The following is a 21048-nucleotide window of genomic DNA, read 5'->3' on the forward strand; positions in this document are numbered from 1 at the left end:
ATTTCAGCCAAATAACTCTGCAGCTCTGTTCGATTGGAATGACCTGATCTTAGTGCCTGGTTTGTGAAAAGTGTGAATTCTTTTTCATTTTCTGGTTTTTGATTTTATAAAAATTCTGAGGATATCTAAACACATTTATCATAATTTTTTTTTTTTTTTGAAGATTCATAGTAATTTAAATCTTTGTGTTTAAATATGCTTTGTCTTTGCAGCACACCAAAGTGAGAATAATTGATAGAAATTAATACTTTGTGAAGGCACATATGCATATGCAGTTTTCTGAACTTGCAAGACAACGCAAATCTGAGAACAATTTTATTTGATGGTAGTCGACAAACCACACAAAATGTTAAACCCACTGAACTTTGATGACTCAAGGAAACACACATGCATATCCACAATAGAAAGTTTAATATCAAGACATTCAGCATACAAAACAACCCAAAGTTCAAACCAACAACATATTGTCAGTGCAGATCAAAGGTATACAAACTTTTTTTCTCATCCTCACATGGCACAAATTAAATCAAATCATGTCAGTATAAATACAGTATCGTGTTTGTTAATAAATACATTCAAAACATAAAACAAATAAATCCTCTGTAAATAAGTTAAAATGCAAAACAAATTTTTTCATTGTTAATTTTGGTCATAAATGCATACTAAAGATCGCTTCAAGGCATAAAGGAGCCAACCACTAAAAATGCTTCACCTGAAGGATATCACACTAGTGGCTGCTTTTTCTTTTTGCTACTGTTTTTTACTGAAAATGCAAAACCTCCAATACAACACAGAAATTGTTGTGGTAAAACATTTACAGTGGGACATCCTACCCTTGATATGTATGTGTGTGTGTGTGTGTGTGTGTGTGTGTATATATATATAAATATAAATAATATATATATATTTATATATATATATACACACACACACACACACACATACATACACACACATTACAAAAATCATTACACAGTGAAATGTAAACAGGGTTGAGGGAAAAACTGCTACTGAATGACTATATGTCTTTGTAAAAAACAAAAAAAAAAACAACAAAAAAAAAAAAACAGATCCAAATCAGGAAGCTTAAATATATTTTGTCCATTATGTCACAGTTTCATGCTGAATTTTTTTTTAATTAAGTGCAGAATATTTTTCTGTTGTTTCTTCTCATGATTGCCTTTGTGGCCAAACATAACTGGAACACAGAAAGGCTTTCAAATTAACTTTTGAATGAAGATATCTCTTTAAACAACATTAATAACAAAAAATGTTTAAAAAAAGAGCTAAGCAAAGTACCATAGTATATCATCAAAAAAGGTCCAATTAACATTGTTGTAATGTCAAATGTCATTTAGCTGAGACCTAACTACTCTACCTTAAAGCTGCCATGTGATCTTCAACCACTTCAAATGTCAAAGAAATGAAAAGAAGCCTAAACAATTTCATGAAATTAAAGACAAGGCTATGCATGGACAGCCCTCGTTTAGAATAAAATTACTTTGATGTATCAGTTCACCATTATGCTAATTGATATCCAGTTTGAGGGTATATTTAATAACATTCAATTAAAAGACAAATATGCTTGTAAACCATTAAAACATGGTAAATGTCAGCAATTTCAGCAAATCTATCTATCTATCTTTCTACTTGGTAGCCACTTGGTTGCCTTGGAAAATACATTTGTACCAGAGCACCCCTGGATTAACACACCTTGATTCAAGTTGATGTAACACTGCTGCTAATTGTCATGAACAGCCAACAGTTTATAAAGGTTATAAACAGACATCACAGGATAACATAATAAATGTTAGGAGTCCATCAAATTTTGTGCTACTGCAACCTTAAAGCAAAGAAAAATTGAAAATTGTTTACTTCTTTGGTAGTGGCACTCTGACACACAAACTAATCTGAGAGGATGCTGAAACGATAGCAAACATTAAGAATTTTGAGTGGAAAATCATAAGACTGCAAATGAATAAAGCTGGGATGGTAAAGATTTTTTCTTTTCATTTTTTCTTTTGTCTTTTCCCAGTCAGCTAAGACTGGACAATGTGCTTTAAATGGAGATCGGTGCAAGTGAAAGACAGCTAGTTCACCACTGTCAGAGTCTACATCCTTTGACTGTTTGTTGTTCTATCTGAGGTACTCTTCTTCTGAGAAACTATCCAGGCTCTCATCATCACTATCCTCCAGCTCTGGTAGATCTCCCCATAGCAGCAGGTTCTGCCCTATTAAAGAGACGAGCTTCTTTTACTGAATGTGCCATATATACAGTACTGCGCAAAAGTTTTAAGCACTTTAGATGCATCACAAGAACAGTTGTCTTATGATGGTTTTTTTTATATCTTCTGCTTTAGAGAGTCAATAGGAAATATTCATTTTAGATTTCCAAGCATTCCTTTTGCAAATAGAGGGAATCCCACAACAGATGGTATGGCCACCACAGAGCCTGGATCTCAACATCATCGAGTCAGTCTGGGATTATTCACTATGAAATGACAGAAGCAATTGAGACAGCCAAAATACATAGGACTGTGGCAAGTTCTCCAAGATGCTTGAAACAACATATCTGCCAACAACCTTGAAAACTTGTGCTCAAGTGTACAGAGGAGAACTGGTGCTGTTTTAATAGCATAGGGTGCTCACACCAAATATTGATTTAGTGTTTTATGTTTACTGAACTTTGTATGAATTTATAAAAATTATTTATGGCATTTAAAAAAAAAATAATCAAAAGTGCCTAAAACTTCTGCACAGTACTGTGCATATGCGCAAATATGTGTAATTAAGCATTTAATTATAATTACAGATGAAAGGGAACATCATTAAAACAATTCTATAGTTCTAGTAGTTCAATGAAATATTTTAAAGAAATGTCTATGACCTTTCGATTTTTTTTTTTGTTTGTTTAGACGTAACACATCCAGGACTGGAAATCACAATTTAAAAATGATCTGATATTTCTAGATTTTTCATTACTGAGAACTCTGCATATATAAACTTCCGCTTCACACTTGCCTGACCTGCAAGAAAGCACCTAGCGAGTGGGAGTCAACCCTTGCATAATCAACATAGCCTATCAAGTGTTAGATCCTAAGCAAAAGCAACTAGACAAAGAGACCAAAAGCAAAATAAACATTGATGCAAGTGCACAACAATTATAGATATAAGCCTTCAAAGTTTTAACCTTATTTCACCCAAAACGAAAATTCGGGAAAAATGTACATACTTGTTCCAAAACTGTATGACTTTCTTTCTTCTGTGGAACACAAAAGAAGATAGTAGGCACAACAGGCAGTATGTTAGTGACAGTCACCCATCACTTTCATTGCACCTTTTTTCCCCTCACAATGTAGCTGAATGGTGACCAATGCTGTCAATCTACCCAACATTCATCTCTTTTGAGATTCCATGGAACAAAGAAAGTCACACAGGGCGAGTAAATAAAGACAGAATTGTCATTTTTGGGTGAACTATGCTTTTAAATGATTCTGTCAATGTGTTTATATTTGAATCTTAGTGCATACGAGCACCCAGTCCTCTGAGATCGTGCTCTCTAGCTGACTAAAAAACTGTTTGAACAAAAGAAGAGGGAAAAAGACAGTGGGTTTGTGGCAGATGGACAGGTGTCTCAAACCTGTTGCATCCAGTCTATTGATGGTGGTCACAGCCTCACTGTTGAACATCCAGAAGTGACCATTGTTGCAGGAGAGCAAGCAGGGCTTGCATGGGGCCACCACGTGATATCCCACAACATTTCCACTGAATGCGCAGAAAGATCCAGAGAGACAGACAAAAACACCAGATTCAATACGCTTTGTGAGACACAATAAAACAAAACAGCAAATGGATCAGTGGAAACAATGGACTAAGCATTTAAGCTAACGAGGCATAATAGCACAAATCTGATGCCAAACTGTAAGTCTAGATACATAAATGTGCTGCCATATAATATATTGCCATCTCTGCTATTACTAAACCTTATGATTAAACACAATAGCTGTCTCAAACTCTAGAGACTTCACGAGTTGCAAAGTAATATGTATGGAAGAGAAAATGCCACAGTCATCATAAATGAAACAGTGATCAGGTATTTACCATTTCAAACAGGCAATGTCTCTTAATTTGCATTTGCAGCTCTCAGTGGAATAGCAGCTTGCCACGAAGTCAACTGTCCTAAAATGGGGGAAAATGTTCATGTATTAACCATAAATAAACAAAATATGCATGGCCGCCTATATATATATATATATATGTGTGTGTGTGTGTGTGTGTGTGTGCTGTCTGGTGTCAGTTACAGATCACGTAAGCCTCACCTGTTTGGGGGTATGTCGGTTGAGAACAACTCAATTTCCGTATCGGCTAACAGAACAGCTTTCATTCCTCTCATACACAGCAGACTATCACAGTATATACAGTTGACTTGGGTCACACACTTGTTCTTGAAATTTGAAGTTGACATGGTAGCAAGCTGTGATCTCTTCAGTAAAGCTCCTCACAAAACGCCGGGTCCTGCTTGAATGAAACGTGAACTACTGAGTCAGCAGACTAGGAATACTTGCTGTGACAGTTAGATGTTTTATAAACATATGGACCCAACAGTACGACCTGCACCTGACTAGCCAGCTAGCTCTAGTCTATTTTTCACATGTATAACGCTTGCAGTGTCTCCATGTCTGCGTCTACCGATCACACAAAATGAAACCCCATTCAAATTAACTTTAAAAATATAAATTATTTTCTACTTCCGGTGTTTTTTCAATTAAAATACAGAATAGCCGAGTGTTCCCTGTGCTTGTTAGGAAGCTAGCCAGCTAAAAGATGAGCTAGTAATTCTTCCAAACATGCCATAAAATTATTCTGACCTGTTATTGGATATCAAATCGTCCGAGATCTAGGCGGCAGAAAAACACATTGTACGCCGATACAATATTTCCGCAGTTACAACAAGGATTCAGCTTGCTAAGCTACGTTTGTTTACGTCCGCGTCGAAGCAGATACGTACTTCCTGAAACATTTTCAAACCGCCTTGTCTCTAGCTCTGATTGGTTCACAATGATCAAATCTCACACATGATTGGTCAGTTAAGATTTCCTGTGTTGATTGGTTACAGCGCTTTTACGCAAACCACAAAACAACTAAAGTAACTAAGAAGTGTCATTGTAGCAAACAATATATGGAGAAAAAATAAGAAAGAAAAAAAAATACATGTAAAAGTATTTTTTGATTTGGTATTAGAATAAATTTGGAATGGCATACGTTAATAAAAAGTGAAATAAGGCATCACTAAAAAGGAAGGCTTTAAAAGTGGCAGTTTGCCATTTATTTAATACATTGAAGTTTTCAGCATGATCAGATAAAACAATGTTAAACCCATTGGAAAGTGTCTTTTCGTGGTTTGATAGATTCGTGTCGTGTTCGTGTGTTACAACCAACGACAGTCGAGGGGGGTTGTTCTTTATCTTCCATGAAAAGAGGCGGGGTTTGAGTTTGGGAAAATTCAGAGTAACAGTTTTGGGGAGGGGGTTGATTTTAGGTAAATGAAATTCGATTTTAGAAATGGAAATCACCTCTCAAGGTAAGTGGTTGATCGGTTTCACTGAATTGGATACAATATAGGCGCATTAGGCACACGAGATCTCCGTGAATCCTACAGATAAAATGTGGGGATCACTTTAAGTAAAGCACAGAACTATGCAGAAAGAGAGCGAGAGACAGACTGAACAGGTTTTGGCGACTCTTAAATGTCTCTGCTTTTCAGATGGAACATATCTGTTCCTATGGAACATAATATTTCATGGAAAGCACTAATCATTTCAAGTCTCCCTGTAAACATGTAAGGCATGCTCTGATTTAATGTTAAAGTGCGGTATTCCCCAAGGGCCTGCGTATTAAAAAGTGAAACAGAGATAAAAAATAGAAAAAAAGTTTTGAGGAAGTTTACTGGAAGGAACTATTTTTTAGAAACTTGATCCAGTGAACTTTCTCTGTGCCCTGTCTGTGCAGTGTGATGCTGGAAAGCCCGAGGGTGATGTTAAGAGCGTTTAAAGGCTAATCCATGCCTTCATCCTAGACTGAGAAGACTATAGCCACACACACGGATGGTGTGTCGTCGTCTGACCATTGGAGAAAAGCAGAAAGTTTTGAAGGCACTGCATCTGATAGTGCGGATCGTGTGAGAGTGAACGGTGGGATGAAACTCATCTGTTCTTTATTCACCGCATGCTGTCGGACTATCTGGACTCATTGTGCCTAGGAAGACGACGGCAACTCCAACTAATAATGCGGCGCGACTGATCATCGACAGGAGACAATAACCATTTCCATTCTAACATATTCATCCTTGGATATCTGTAGACAAAGTGCGGCGAAGAACCTTTTGTTCTACTGTGTTTCTCGCTGTAACGGGACTTGTTTCATTTAGATCGATATGACGTCTCCGGCTAAATTCAGAAAGGACAAGGAGATTATAGCCGAATATGAAACGCAAGTTAAAGGTAAGTGAAATAGGGGTTTCATTGGATGTAAATGTGCATTCTTACACAGCCACCTTTGTTTCACATTGGTTACACTGTATACGTGCGACAGCGCTACTTACTTACGGGATGAACACAATCGCATTACCGTATAGAAACGGTATTTCCTTTTTACTTTGTGAGAAACAGTTGTAGTACATCTCCACATGTGACAACGTGTCTAAAGGGAATGATAGATGCGCGATCACTCAGTGAGTCGTACTGTAGCCGTAATGATCTACCACTGATACAGGGCACTGTCATTTCGCCAATGTGTGAAGCGGTGTTGACAATAAATAACCTAACTCAACCCTTTTTTACAGACACAGACGGTAGCTTTTGAGTGCAAAACGGCGTTAATATGTAATTTGTGACACAAGTGCCGCTTTTGTGTATTGTTTTTGTCTCAGTCAACGAGGCAGGGCGTTTTCTTCTGCCCTGCATGTCTCTACGACTACTGGTGTGGTGCTGTTTAAACCTATTGATTTCTTTGAAACATGTCCTGTTGGCTGTCTAAAGCTGACATCGAGAATAATCAACACTTTGAAGACAATTTAAAGCAGTCGTTTCATAATTTATTGGCAATGTTGAGTTTTAACTGACAGAACTGCTGTGAACATGTCAAGGCAGCATTGAGCTTGAACTGGTGAATCTTCGTGACAGTTCGGTTGCGCTTATATCCTAATTAATACTATTAATACTACGCCGTGATACAGTGTGAAGTTTATTGACCTTATTCAGAGTAGCACGCACCATATTTAATTTTTGACTGGAATGAAATCGAGGCTGTGAGTGATAGAAGGAGCCTACTGGGTACAGTCGCCACAAAAAGGTTGTACTGCTGTTTAAAGGTGCACTCAGTCATTTTTTCTCAATTAAAAAAGTTTTACTCCTAATGAAATTAACTGCAATATTGAAAGAAAAAAAAAAAGTATAAAATCACAAGCACTCACATGAGATGAAGACTCATTATTAGGAACCTTATAAAAGCTGTTTTATTCTACATGGAGAGGGTCCCCTCATGGAGGCTGCCATGTTAGGATCACATGACCAGCCAAAGACTACTCGCTTCATCTCAGTTACTGCCCTGTTATTGGACACTTTCACTCGTGGATTACATTTATTATGGCTGACTGCAAGTAGCGATTTTCTACAATGGAATTTTTAACTGAAAACTATTGCGTTTGAATGATGCTACACCCATGCCAAGTCCAAGACGTCATGAACAGAATCTTACTGAGTGCACCTTTAATTTGGTATTGTTCCAAATTACACTGAAGCTGGGCTTGGGGCAGACAAAATGAATCCAGGCCTGACTAAGAACAGCAGCACAAAACAGACTGACATGAACAAACAAGACAAACTCGCACTGGACAGCACACACGAGGAGACTAAAATAGGGAGAGAAATCAAACAGGTTAACAAGCATGGCAGGTGTGACTAATGAACTAATAATAAGCAAAAAAGGAGGCGTGGTATGACGCAAGACAGAGAGACACGAGGCAAAACAGAAACAAAATAAAGCCATGTGCTCTCACAAAAATGCAGACACCCGAATGGCAACATGCGCTCATGCCAACCGACAGATAAGACGAGAGAATGCACGGCAACGCCAACAAAGCAATGCCATGCATTCTCACACTAGACAAAGCCTGAGCGTACATCGTGAGGAAAACACCACGCGATGCACACAACAGGTGACTAGACAGAACACCTGTGCGAGAGTTTGGCCACAAATAAACCCGACATCTCAGACTGAAGTAACCGAACCTCTGCACAACATGAAGAAAGATCGTGACCCAGGCGCACAGCACAACGCGAAGAGTGTCCGTGGTCGCGAGAGACAGTCATAAATGTTTGACATGAGTGCATGCCGTCAAGATGACATAAGCGCAATGCACCCACAGCAATAACAGACAGAACATGGAGCATGAATGTCCGGATCCCGACACAGACCGAAACCGAACCAGACAGGGAAGTCAGGATCCAGACACCATGCTCCGGACATGAAACAAGACCAACCGAAGATCGCACAGCAGGGAAACTACAACCGAAGCTGTGCGCTCACAAATACAGAACACAGAATATAAGACAGACACAGAACAATGATGTCAAGATCCTGCCACACAAAAACCCAGACTGACAGAGTGACAGGACCGTGACATCAGGTGTCGAAACACTGAAGAAGAAAAAAAACAACTTTCCTAAAAAAAATAGTAGACTATTGATTGTAACCAGGGTATGAAATTAGCACCTGCCATCCGCCTAATGCGGATATTTATAACAGACAGGTGACCCGTTAGACATCTCGGAGTGACAAATGACAAGAAATGCCATTAGACACAAACATGCGCATTTGAAGAAGCACACTTGATTAAAATTTGAAGAATAGATGATAGAAATTCTCTGTGTTCAAAAGTTTATTGGTGCTTATAAGCGTGTCTCGCAGAACATGCACATATGACAAGTTCCAACTATTACTTCTCTCTCAGTTATCTGGAAACAATTTTCAAGAAAAGTGTAATCTATGAGAATGCTGCATTTGATCTCAGACCATATCAGGATGCAATGACATTAGGACTACAGGTGAATTGTCATATGTGTCATAATTCAGTACAACCTCAGAAGTGGTTCTTGTCTACTCATTGGCCTCCATTTGAATGTTGCAAAATTATCATTATGATAAAAATGATAGCCTGGTATTATATGTTATATTTTATATTCTAAAATAACATTGTTAAAATTATATATGTAAGTTGGCCCTTTAAACATGCCTTTGAGCCACACTGCCTGTTGTTGAGTGTTGGGCAAATCTTTATTAACTAGAGAGGCAGTGTCTTTATCTTTGAGAGTTTTATCCCAGTAGGGGTTTGTGACATACAGTTGAAGTCAGAAGTTTACACACACCTTATCCAAATACATTTAAACTCATTTTTTCACAATTCCTGACATTTAATTGTAGAAAAATTCCCTGTCTTAGGTCAGTTAGGATCACTACTTTATTTTAAGAATGTGAAATATCAAAATAATAGTAGAGAGAATTATTTATTTCAGCTTTTATTTCTTTCATCACATTCACAGTGGGTCAGAAGTTTACATACAATTTGTTGGTATTTGGTAGCATTGCCTTTAAATTGTTTAACTTGGGTCAAACGTTTTGGGTAGCCTTCCACAAGCTTCTCACAATAAGTTGCTGGAATTTTGGCCCATTCCTCCAGACAGAACTGGTGTAACTGAGTCAGGTTTGTAGGCCTCCTTGCTCGCACACGTTTTTCAGTTCTGCCCACAAATTTTCTATCAGATTGAGGTCAGGGTTTTGTGATGGCCACTCCAATACCTTGACTTTGTTGTCCTTAAGCCATTTTGCCACAAGTTTGTATGCTTGGGGTCATTGTCCATTTGAAAGACCCAATTGCGACCGAGCTTTAACTTCATGGCTGATGTCTTGAGATGTTGCTTTAATATATCCACATAATTTTCCTTCCTCTTGATGCCATCTATTTTGTGAAGTGCACCAGTCCCTCCTGCAGCAAAGCACCCCCACAACATGATGCTGCTGCCCCCATGCTTCACGGTTGGGATGGTGTTCTTCAGCTTGCAAGCCTCACCCTTTTTCCTCCAAACATAACGATGGTCATTATGGCCAAAAAGTTACATTTTTGTTTCATCAGACCAGTGGAAATTACTCCAAAAAGTAAGATCTTTGTCCCCATGTGCACTTGCAAACTGTAGTGTGGCATTTTTATGCCGGTTTTGGAGCATTGGCTTCTTCCTTGCTGAGCAGCCTTTCAGGTTATATGTCGATATAGGACTCCTTTTACTGTGGATATAGATACTTGTCTACCTGTTTCCTCCAGCATCTTCACAAGGTCCTTTGCTGTTGTTCTGGTATTGATTTGCACTTTTCGCACCAAACTATGTTCATCTTTAGGAGACAGAATGTGTCTCCTTCCTGAGCGGTATGATGGCTATGTGGTCCCATGGTGTTTATACTTGCGTACTATTGTTTGTACAGATGAACGTGGTACCTTCAGGCATTTGGAAATTGCTCCCAAGGATGAACCAGACTTGTGTAGGTCCACAATTTTTCCGAAGTCTTGGCTGATTTCTTTTGATTTTACCATGATGTCTAGCAAAGAGGCACTTGGTTTGAAGGTAGGCCTTAAAATACATCCACAGGTACACCTCCAATTCAGTACACTGCCTATCAGAAGCTAACTGGCTAACTGTCTAAAGGCTTGACATTTTCTGGAATTTTCCAAGCAGCTTAAAGGCACAGTTAACTTGTGTATGTAAATTTCTGACCCACTGGAACTGTGAGATAGACAATTGAAAATGAAACAATCTGTCTGTAAACAATTGTTGGAAAAATTACTTGTATCATGCATAAAGTAGATGTCCTAAACGACTTGCCAAAACTATAGTTTGCTAATATTAAATCTGTGGAGTGATTCAAAAATGAGTTTTAATGACTTCAACCTAAGTGTATGTAAACTTCTGACTTCAACTGTATTAGATATTACTTGTTTAGGGTCTCTTAATGCAAATTCTGCAATGAAAATAGGGCCTGTCTCTTGAACTGGGTGAATTGTGAACCAGTATATATGGTTATTGGTTGGTTTGATATTAATGTTTTTTCCCTATGTGAATTGTAGCGTTTTTATGAATCATGCTGTTTCATCACTGACCAACTGACATGACCAGGTGTTTCTTATCTTCCCATTACAGCTCTAAAATAATGTGTTTTAGTGTTTTTTTTATCATTGTAATGTTGTCAGTATCGATAGTTGTCATACTATCTCCTGGCATAGCCTTTGTGAAGTTGCTCAACTTGCACCACAACGATTAAATCTCTTTTACAGAGGAACTGCCTTTTAAAGTGGTCTGTCTAATGAATAATGGCCTCATTCACTTCCTTGGGAAACTTTATGTCCAAGGCATTGATCTGCTGTCTGCTAGTAGAGATTGTGTTTCACATTATAATATAAATATAAATCTATAAACCTGTTATTAATTTTGCACTATTGTTCCTCCTCCAGCTCCTCTTGTCTGGATTGTTTATCATATCTTTATTGAGTAGTCATTTTCTTGCCAGTTTTTAACCCCCATCTTCCCCCACATGCATCTTCATGCCTGAGAAAGACAGTAAATAGATGCAGATTATTTTGCTCAATAATTTTGAGCTGACAGGCACTGGAAAGAAACAATAAAACATGATTTCTTCTATCTGGATTTGCATGGGCAACATGCTGAAAAATTGCCTAGATTTGGAAAGAAGCCATGCCTTGTGAAACATCTATGATTTGCCAAAATATTTTGTCATGAATTAGTGGCAGAAAGAAGAAATGGTAATTGCTGACTGATCCATTTCTGTGCTGACGCAACCAGACTTGAGGAGTAAATCTGAAACCCAAGAAGTTAGAGAGAAACAGATCAAAGCTGCGAACAGTCCTAACTGGATTATCATTGATTAACATCACCTTGATGTGAAAAATACAGTTCTTCGTTGCAACTGTGTTCCCGTTCCTAATGCCCTGCAGTTCCTGGAGTTCTCACTCAAGGAGAGTGAGCTATGATAAAAATCAAAAGCATACATCTGTGCTTCAGGCAACCAGGAATCTCAAGAATCTGTCTCCATGCTGCATGAACCCTACAAAAGCTCTTTTCAAATGTTTGTCTGATTGACTGACATGTAGAGTAAATCCTATTGGCTTCACAGTGGTCTTTAAAAGTAAAAAAAAAAAAAAAAACACACACAAGCTGAACAAATCAACACCGATATTGTACTTCTCCAGATTCTGATCTATTAATTTACCAGTCCATAATGCAGAATGTATTTTGGCTGCAATGTGGGTTCCACATTGTGCCATTTTTATCCGCCTTTTAGCTGCTCATGTGATTGCCTTCTCCATGATTATTACAGGGAGTCCACCCCCACTTTACACATTACGCATTACAAGTATTCTTCTAAAATTATTTTAGAATATATATTTATATTTGCTTTCCAGTTATGAATGATTCCTCAAAGCATATGTTTCTCCATTCAGATCTTTAAAAACAAACACAAATGAAACCAACTCACCTGATGGCACAAAGCAGGAGTCTCTCATACCTGAAAGAGCTGACAGGAAGATGGAAGACTGGGCTTGACGTCTTGAGAACTGGCAGCAAATGTACTGCTGTGCTTTTCACCACAAATGACTGGAAGGATTGTATAATGTAGCTATAATCCCCAGACATGGGGAGTGAGCCTGTCAGCAATTGAAAAGTGTCCATGCATATAAGGACTTTCTGAAGCTGTGGGAAACAAAATGATTGACTGCTCTAATTGGCACCAGTAATACAAAGAAAGGCCTGGATGATACTTTTTCCCTGTTTCAAAAATGCTATGCATCCATGCTGATGTATTTCTAACCATTGAAAAGGAAACAGAAGGTTTTTGGAGAGATTGAACATTCATATGGCATTAGCTCCTGTAATTTATGGATGCCATAAATTACAACCCCATTTCCAAAAAAGCTGGAACAGAATGAGAAATGCTAATAAAAACAAAAAGGAGTGATTTGTAAATTATATTCACCCTTTGCTATATTGAAAGCACTACAACTACACATTATATGATGTTTTACCTTGTGAATTTCATTGTTTTTTTTGAAAATGTACAGTAATTTCAAATCAGATGATTGCAACATGCTCCAAAAAAGTTGGGACAGTTGAGTGTTTACCACTGTGAAACATCAACATTTCTTCTAAAACACTTATTAAGCATTTGGGCACTGAAGACACAAGTTTGTTAAGTTTAGAAAGTTAAATTTTCCCCCATTCACAATTGTATGGGGTCTTCATTGCTGTATTGTGTGCTTCATAATGCGCCACACATTCTCAATTGGAGACAGGTTAGGACTGCAGGCAGGCCAATCCAGCACCTGCACTCTCTGCTTACACAGTCATGCACTTGTAATCCGGGCAGTATGTGGTTTGAAGTTGTCCTGCTGGAAAATGCAGAGATGTACCTGGAAAAGACGGTGCTGGGGTGGCAGTATATGTTGCTCCAAAATTTGTACATATGTGTCTGCATTAAAGGTAACCTCACAGATGTGCGAATTACCCATGCCATGGGCACTGACACACCCCTGGCCCATACAGACACTGGCTTTTGGACCTGATGCTGATAACAGCTTGGATGGTCCTTTTCCTCTTTGGCCTGGAGTTTTTGAAAAACACAACGGCTGTGTTTTTCAACAACTATTTGAAATGTGGACTTATCAGACCAAAAAACACGGTTCGTATGTTCTACTTTCCATCTAAGATGAGACTAAGCCCAGAGAAGTCAGCAGCGCTTTTGGACAGTGTTGATGTATGGCTTCTGCTTTGCATAGTAAAGTGGATGCAGCTGCGAGTAGTGTTGACTAACAAAGGTTTACTGAAGTATTCCTGAGCCCATGTCATGATATCCATTACAGATGAATTACATTTTTTAAGACAGTGATGTCTGAGGGATCGGAGATCACGGACATTCAGAAGTGGTTTTCGATTCCTTGAAACTTTTTTTTTTTTTTTCTCCCCAATTTGACATGCCCAGTTCCCAATGTGCTCTAGGTCCTCGTGGTGGTGTCGTGACTCACCTCAATCTGGGTGGCGGAGGACGAATCTGAGTTGCCTCCATGTCTGAGACAGTCAATCCGCACATCTTACCGCGGAGACCTAGCGCATGTGGAGGCTTCACGCTGTTCTCCACGGCATCCACGCACAACTCACCACGCACCCCACCGAGAACCACATTATAGCGACCGCAAGGAGATTAACCCAACGTGACTTTACCCACCCTAGCAACCGGGCCAATTGGTTGCTTAGGAAGCCTGACTGGAGTCACTCAGCACGACCTGGATTTAAACTTGTGACTCCAGGTGTGGTAGTCAGCGTCTTTACTTGCTGAGCTACCCAGGCCCAGCGAATCTTTTAACTATATTGTGCACTGTAGCGGGTGAAATGCCAAAAGTCCTTAAAATTTGTCTTTGGGGAACATTGTTTTCAAAGTGCTGGATTATTTGCTGAAGCATCTGTTGGCAAATTGACAACTTTTGAATGATCCTTGCTCTTGAAAGACTAGGCTGTTTTTGGAGACTCCTTATATACTATGACACGATTGCTTCACCTGTTGAACATCTCCTGTTTCACATCACCTTGTTATTTCAACTCGTCAAAATGTTATTAATCTTAAATTGCCCCTGTCTCAACGTTTTTGGAGCATGTTGCAATCATCTGATTTGAAATTACTGTACATTTAAAAAAATGAAATTCACAAGGTAAAACATCATATAATGTGTAGTCGTAGTGCTTTCAGTATAGTAAAGGGTGAATATAATTTTCAAATCACTCCTTTTTGTTTTTATTAGCATTTTTCATACTGTACCAATTTTTTGGAATTGGGATTGTACAGATAATAAATTAAAGAGAAGCTGCAAAGTGCAAAATGGAAGTGATGATTTTATGAGTGATTTTGACACCAGTTTATGTAGGTCGTTTTTCTGTTTGAAGTGCTGGTGCAATCGCAGATTTTGGGGGAGGGTGTGAAAGCCATGCTCAGAGCCACACTAACATTTTTTCTCAACATATTTCAGCAGAGCTCCTCACATTTCCCTGTTTGAATGTAGGTTATCACTACGTTCATCCAGTTTTACTGCAAGTAAAGTGAAAATGAGCTCCTTGCTTTTGATCAGGTTCACACTGTATACTGGATGGCATCTGCAGGACTCACATCTCTGCTCAGTTCTCATTTTGCAACAGCATGTGTTTTTGCTGACAAGCATGGACGAAATGGTGAAGTCTTCAAACCCCGGGCAGCTGTTAATTTGATCTAGCACAAAAAAAAAAAAAAACAGAGAGAAAAATAAGAAGGAAAGCCTTCACTTGGTTTCATTTGCAGTGGTTTTGTGTATTCACATGCAATTGTTTGGAGCATGCTCTGAGCTGACAGACAGAGATATTGATTGGTTGAGAAGATGAAAGATGCAGAGGCTGATCTAATGAGAGATGTGTGTTAAGTTAACATTAGCGATAGACTGATATATTGGTCAAGCTGACTGATCAACCAATATCTTTCCATTTTGAGATATTTAGCATCGTCTGATAACCACCGATTAATAGAAGGGATACCTCTGCCTTGTACAGTTACAAACTCTTCAGACAGCCTTATCAATGGGTTTTGATTCACTTAAAAGAATCAGACAGACTACAGCGGTTGCTCTGTCTGTTTTAATTCACTAAAGGATTGGCCATTTGTTTGTGAATCATAATACACGCGCTGGATGTTGTTGTGTTCTGCCCGTGAGGACAAATGAAAGACATGTTGACACAGGATGCCAAAATGCCTTTATTTTGCGGTATATTATTATGCCATAATCTTGCGGAATATGGTCTTTTTATCTCACCAACATTCAATTCAGACTGCAAACAGACTTTCACAACTCAGGAAAATATGTGTTCTTTTTCTGTGGGGCTTTAGATTCTGCAGTGGGGGAGCACCACTGCTGGAAAACAGTGCAAGGAACTGCCGTTTCGCGTAAGTTAGCTTCGAAGTAAGATAACTTCTTCTGTTTCGCGAAGTTTACGAGCCTGTGCTTGAACATAACATCATCCGTCTGCTGCACTGGCGCAGGCGCACTTGGGAAGAAATGTGATTAAAGCATTTACATGCCGTATGAAGTATACCTGGATCGGTATCGGCTCTGATACTGACATTTTTTAACAGATTGGGTATCGGTCTGACGAGCCCGATCCAAATCCAATACTGTGTGTTAGTCATGTTCGTTACCGTCAAGCTCCAAAAATTACATAAAAACATAAAAACACCATTAAAATAGTCAATATGACTTGTGGATTTTAATAAAAGCAGCTTGAAGACATACGATAGCTCTGTGAATCACAAAAAGCTGTGTTTAATAAGTAAATATATGCATGCGCAGCACCAGCGTGTTAGTAAATGGCGCTGCTCTTTTGACACACACACACACACATAAGCACACGCAGACTGGTGATGCACTCTCGGCTATTTTTAGCCTTCAGTGGTGCTCAATATTTGAGCGCTACTCACGAACAGCATCTCAGATGTAGATGCTCAATAGTTCGGTTCACTTATAATATGCATTTAGAACGACACCGGATTTTAATAAGAAACAAATTAAACTACTTTACAGGACTTCCTGGAGTCTCCTGATCACCAAAATAGAAGTGCGATGGTTTTAAAGTTAAAGGTGCAAGATTCTTGCAAAATTCTAAAAGTCATTAATAATAATATTAATTTATTATTATCATTATTATTTGTTTACAAATTAATTTAATTGGTTTGAATGGGTTCCAAAAAATAACTGTGTGAATGAAAAGTGAACTAGTATCTTACAACTAAATTGAACAAAAAAGAGATCTGAATCCTCTTTAAGGCCAGATACAAGTTGAAAAAAATTGCAAAGAAAACTGACTTCTTTTCTACTGAAGACTTATACTGGAATTACTGTTAATTTTGCTGCTACATTATCCAGTAGACTAGTTAACAATACAAATTTTCTTAATAGGCTGTACATTTATTTTTATATAATGTGAAGTTAAAGGTTTATGTTTCTTTACATATAAAAGAGTATCCCCAATTAGTTCCACACAATGAGGTAAATATATTCTAAAGTGATTATGCAAAAAAACAACACTGATATTGAAGTTGGGGGTTGGGGGTTGGGGGTTGGGGGTGGGCCTGGGTAGCTCACCAAGTACTGACGCTGACTACCACCCCTGGAGTTGCGAGTTCGAATCCAGGGTGTGTTGAGTGACTCCAGCCAGGTCTCCTAAGCAACCAAATTTGCCCGGTTGCTAGGGAAGGTAGAGTCACATGGGGTAACCTCCTCGTGGTCACAATTAGTGGTTTTCACTCTCAATGGGGTGCGTGGTAAGTTGTGCGTGGATCTCGAGAGTAGCATGAGCCTCCACATGCGGAGTCTCCGCGGTGTCATGCACAACGAGCCACGTGATAAGATGCGTGGATTGACTGTCTCAGAAGCGGAGGCAATTGAGACTTATCCTCTGCAAAGTATGACGGAATTATTATGGAAAAATACTAAATAATTAAATACAGAATCACTTTCGTTGTGGAATAAGTGGAGCTGGAGCAAAACATGCATGTCGAGCATCTTTAAAGGAAACACCCCGGTGTTACATCTTAAATGCAGTTATTTATTTATTTATAAATTTGGAATGTCTAAGTCCTCATGGTGGCGTAGTGACTCGCCTCAATCCAGGTGGCAGAGGATGAATCTCAGTTGCTTCCACATCTGAGACCGTCAGTCCATGCATTTTATCACATGGCTTGTTGAGCGCGTTACCGCAGAGACGTAGCGTTTGTTGAGGCCCACGCTATTCTCCGTGACATCCACGCACAACTCACCATGCGCCCCACCGAGAGCGAGAACCACACATTATAGTGACCACAAGGAGGTTACCTCATGTGACTCTACCCTCCCTAGCAACCGGGCCAATTTGGTTGCTTAGGAGACCTGGCTGGAGTCACTCAGCAAGCCCTGGATTCGAACTCGTGACCCCAGGGGTGGTAGTCAGCGTCAATACTCGCTGAGCTACCCAGGCCCCCAAATGCAGTTATTTTTAATGTGTTATAGCTTTATTAAAGTTCAAATAATACAGAAGCAGATCATGTAAATAACTACAAATTCCGAAACTGGCATTTCTCTGTGCGGTCAGCGCCTCTTCTATGAGTTGTGCGAATGTCCCGATCTAAGGGGGAGAGATTGAAACTGCAGCCGGCTGATGCACACTGTGTCACGGTGATGCTCATCCCTCGAGTGCGCACGCTTGCTGCAGCTAGATTATAACATGATGGCTCGCGACATATTGAATCATAATATATGTCACTGTGCATTTCTTATCGTGAAGAAAATTGGTAATACGCAGCTTTATTAATAAGAGAGAGTTTTCTTTTTGAGTTTGTGAGTTAACGATGGATTGAAGTGAACAAAAAGGTGATAGAGGTAGTCTTCACTCCATTAAACACTGCAACAAAATATGTTTTTGATTTGTTTTTGTTTTCAAATCAGATCAAATCCCTTTATTGTCATTCAACCATATACACAAGTGCAACAGTGGGTGAAAGTCTTGGGTGCAGTTCCAAGCAACATAGCAGTATGACAATTACAATAAACATCTGATTTACACATAACACAATTTACACATCTTGTTACACAACACAATAACACAACACAATGTAATAAACATTATTGGCTTGTTTTCCAATATAAATATCTAAAACTCCTTTAAAACAAAGCACATTTTCTTTTGCAGCTATACTGCAGAAGACATTTTTTTTATCTGATAAATTTATCTGAATATAATATTAAAAATCCTTTAAAAAAAATGCATTAACCTGAGAAGCAACATATAAGATATTAGACTTCCTTTTATAGAATAGATCTTGAATATAAGTGTATTTTGTCTTTACTACAAGTGAAAAAATACACTTATATACAAAATACACTTATATTTATGATACATTCTCTTAAAGCAAATCTAAATATCTTATATGTTGCTTCTCAAGTAAATGTATCTTGTTTGAAGGATTTTAGACAATTTTAAATGGAAAACAAGACAAAAACACTTGATAACAATAAGATTTTTTGCAGTGAATTTCTTTACTGAATTAAACTTAATAAAAAGTTTTTTTCCCCCTTTAATTCAGTGAATGTCATTTAGAGGTATTTTTAAAAGATGATTTTGTCCTCTTTATTGTTAGTAAGCATGTTTAATGCAACCTTTTAAGTCAGGGCACAAGCTGAATAATCGGTTAAGAGCTAATGATTAATCGCAGAATAATCGAATAATCATTCTAATCATCTTTAGATTAATCGATTATCAAAATAATCATTAGTTGCAGCCCTATTTGACATCCTGTGTCATTATGTTGACTTGCATATGTGAGGAAAGAGTGGATCCTAGAACCTGCCACTGTCAAAAGTTTTATTTTATTTCAGCAGTTTTGTGTACGTTCATTTGCTGTCATTAATTGTCAGCTTCAAATCAGCCATCGGGACCCCTGCTCTCTAGATCAGACCAAGCAAATCAGACCTTTCCTGTCTGAATATGCAACACAGCTCCTAGTCCAAACTCTGGTCATTTCAAGACTGGATTACTGAAATGCATTGTTGCCCATACCACTCTTCCAGGTCTATGTCCCAGCTCGCTCACTGAATGAGTGGCGTCTGGTGGTCCCATTGCTAAGAGGCACAAAGTCTATTTCACGATCATTCACTTTCTCTGTTCCTTTGTGGTGGAATGAGCTTCCAACCTCCACACCATCTGCTGATAACATCTCAGCATTTACTGTATGAGCCAGCTGAAAACACATTTGTTCCATGAGCACTTAACCAATCCACACTAAATGCACTTACTATTTAACAGTAAAAAAAAACAAATCCTTGTCTGTCTCTTTCTTCTGCACTTGCATCTATACTACACCAGCCACTTTGAGAACTTGGCAGTGCGATTCTGAAGATATTATTGACTTTTGTATGACAAATTGCTTGTTTATTTCCTCATTTGTTAGTCATTTTGGATAAAAATGTCTGCTAAATGACTAAATGTAAATGTAGATATTTGTATTAGTCATTGAAAAGCTGGTTTCAAAAGGGTTTGCTTTGGGTGACATGTTAACATGGTATTGTTTATTGTCAGTGACCACTCCAAGGTTCATGTCTTGGTCAGTTTGCTAAAAAGTGTCCTTTACCTCCCTCCTCCCCATTCCAAAATGTTCACTTAATCTGTAAGGTTGATAATCAGAAAGTCATTTAGGTTTACAGCTCCTCTGCATCAGTCTTTGTTTACCCACGCTGCAGCTGCAAGAAATCGTTACACTTCCACTAATCTCTTCTTGTCCTTTTTAATACCCTTCCTCATAACGAGCATGCCTCAGTTAGAACAGGCCAGTATTGATCTGTGGCTACCACTTTGGCCAAGACTCTCCACTTCAGCCAGGACATAATGAGTTTGTGGAATGGATTGTATGCCCTGTGTGGCTCTAGAATACAGTATGAAAATGTACTTTAAGTGGAAATGCTGACTTGGTCTGAAATAATCTTCCCCAGGAAGTATGTTTGTTTAAGGGGGAAGTGGAGAGGATGGACGGAGTGACAGTGCAAAGCACACATATATTGTTGCTATCGTGTGCCTCTGAATTTCTCACCCCCAATTTCTGGACTTCTGTCCAAAGACTAGCCCCGAGGAAGTTGACCTGGATCAGGGTGAAGGTCTCTCATTTGACAAAAAAAATAGCTGTAATCAAGAATACACTCTGTTGAACGTGTAGTTTGGTGTTGATTTTAAACACTTGATAGTTTAATTTATTGATTTGGATAACTTGTGGTTTAATATTTGAGGCCTACTGGGGGCCAAAATTACATCTATCCACCTTTTTTCTGGGGGTCTGTCTGGAGAAATGAATGTGGGTGCGACTTCCACCAGAAGTCGTTCTATAGCATTT

General features: G+C 38.6%; 2 protein-coding genes across 8 annotated transcripts in view; one reads left to right on the plus strand and one right to left on the minus strand.

Moving 5' to 3' along the window:
* Positions 1–394: 394 nt before the first annotated feature.
* LOC127428293 (protein FAM72A-like) lies at positions 395–5004 on the minus strand. 5 transcript variants are annotated; one of them, XM_051676561.1, is made up of 5 exons: positions 4320–5001; positions 4102–4179; positions 3641–3765; positions 3233–3262; positions 395–2231 (listed from the first exon to the last, which is right to left on the minus strand). In XM_051676561.1, the coding sequence occupies exons 1-5, from the start codon at positions 4463–4465 to the stop codon at positions 2137–2139; spliced, it is 474 nt and encodes a 157-aa protein (XP_051532521.1). In that variant the 5' UTR covers positions 4466–5001; the 3' UTR covers positions 395–2136. The 5 variants fall into 5 exon arrangements, 4 of the variants coding, with proteins under 4 accessions (XP_051532521.1, XP_051532518.1, XP_051532522.1 ...); XM_051676558.1 differs by having other exon boundaries at positions 395–3765; positions 4320–4515; positions 4869–5004; XM_051676562.1 differs by lacking the exon at positions 3233–3262.
* Positions 5005–5506: 502 nt separating this feature from the next.
* LOC127428277 (SLIT-ROBO Rho GTPase-activating protein 2-like) overlaps positions 5507–21048 on the plus strand; it is a 184231-nt gene continuing 168689 nt past the window's right edge. For all 3 annotated transcript variants that reach the window (XM_051676516.1, XM_051676517.1, XM_051676518.1), the window contains exons 1-2: positions 5507–5581; positions 6010–6500. In XM_051676516.1, coding sequence (XP_051532476.1) covers positions 6434–6500 — 67 coding nt within the window. In that variant the 5' untranslated portion in view covers positions 5507–5581; positions 6010–6433. The remainder of the gene's footprint in view (positions 5582–6009; positions 6501–21048) is intronic.

This window comes from Myxocyprinus asiaticus, chromosome 37 (genome assembly GCF_019703515.2).
Source record: "Myxocyprinus asiaticus isolate MX2 ecotype Aquarium Trade chromosome 37, UBuf_Myxa_2, whole genome shotgun sequence".
Taxonomy (NCBI): domain Eukaryota; kingdom Metazoa; phylum Chordata; class Actinopteri; order Cypriniformes; family Catostomidae; genus Myxocyprinus; species Myxocyprinus asiaticus.

Coding starts and splice junctions, on each gene's coding strand:
- LOC127428293 (XM_051676558.1), bottom strand. CDS start 4,465: ATGTCAACTTCAAATTTCAAGAACAAGTGTGTGACCCAAGTCAACTGT. Junction 4,180..4,319: donor ACCGACATACCCCCAAACAG/GTGAGGCTTACG, acceptor CCCCCATTTTAG/GACAGTTGACTTCGTGGCAA. Junction 3,766..4,101: donor GACATTGCCTGTTTGAAATG/GTAAATACCTGA, acceptor CTGCGCATTCAG/TGGAAATGTTGTGGGATATC.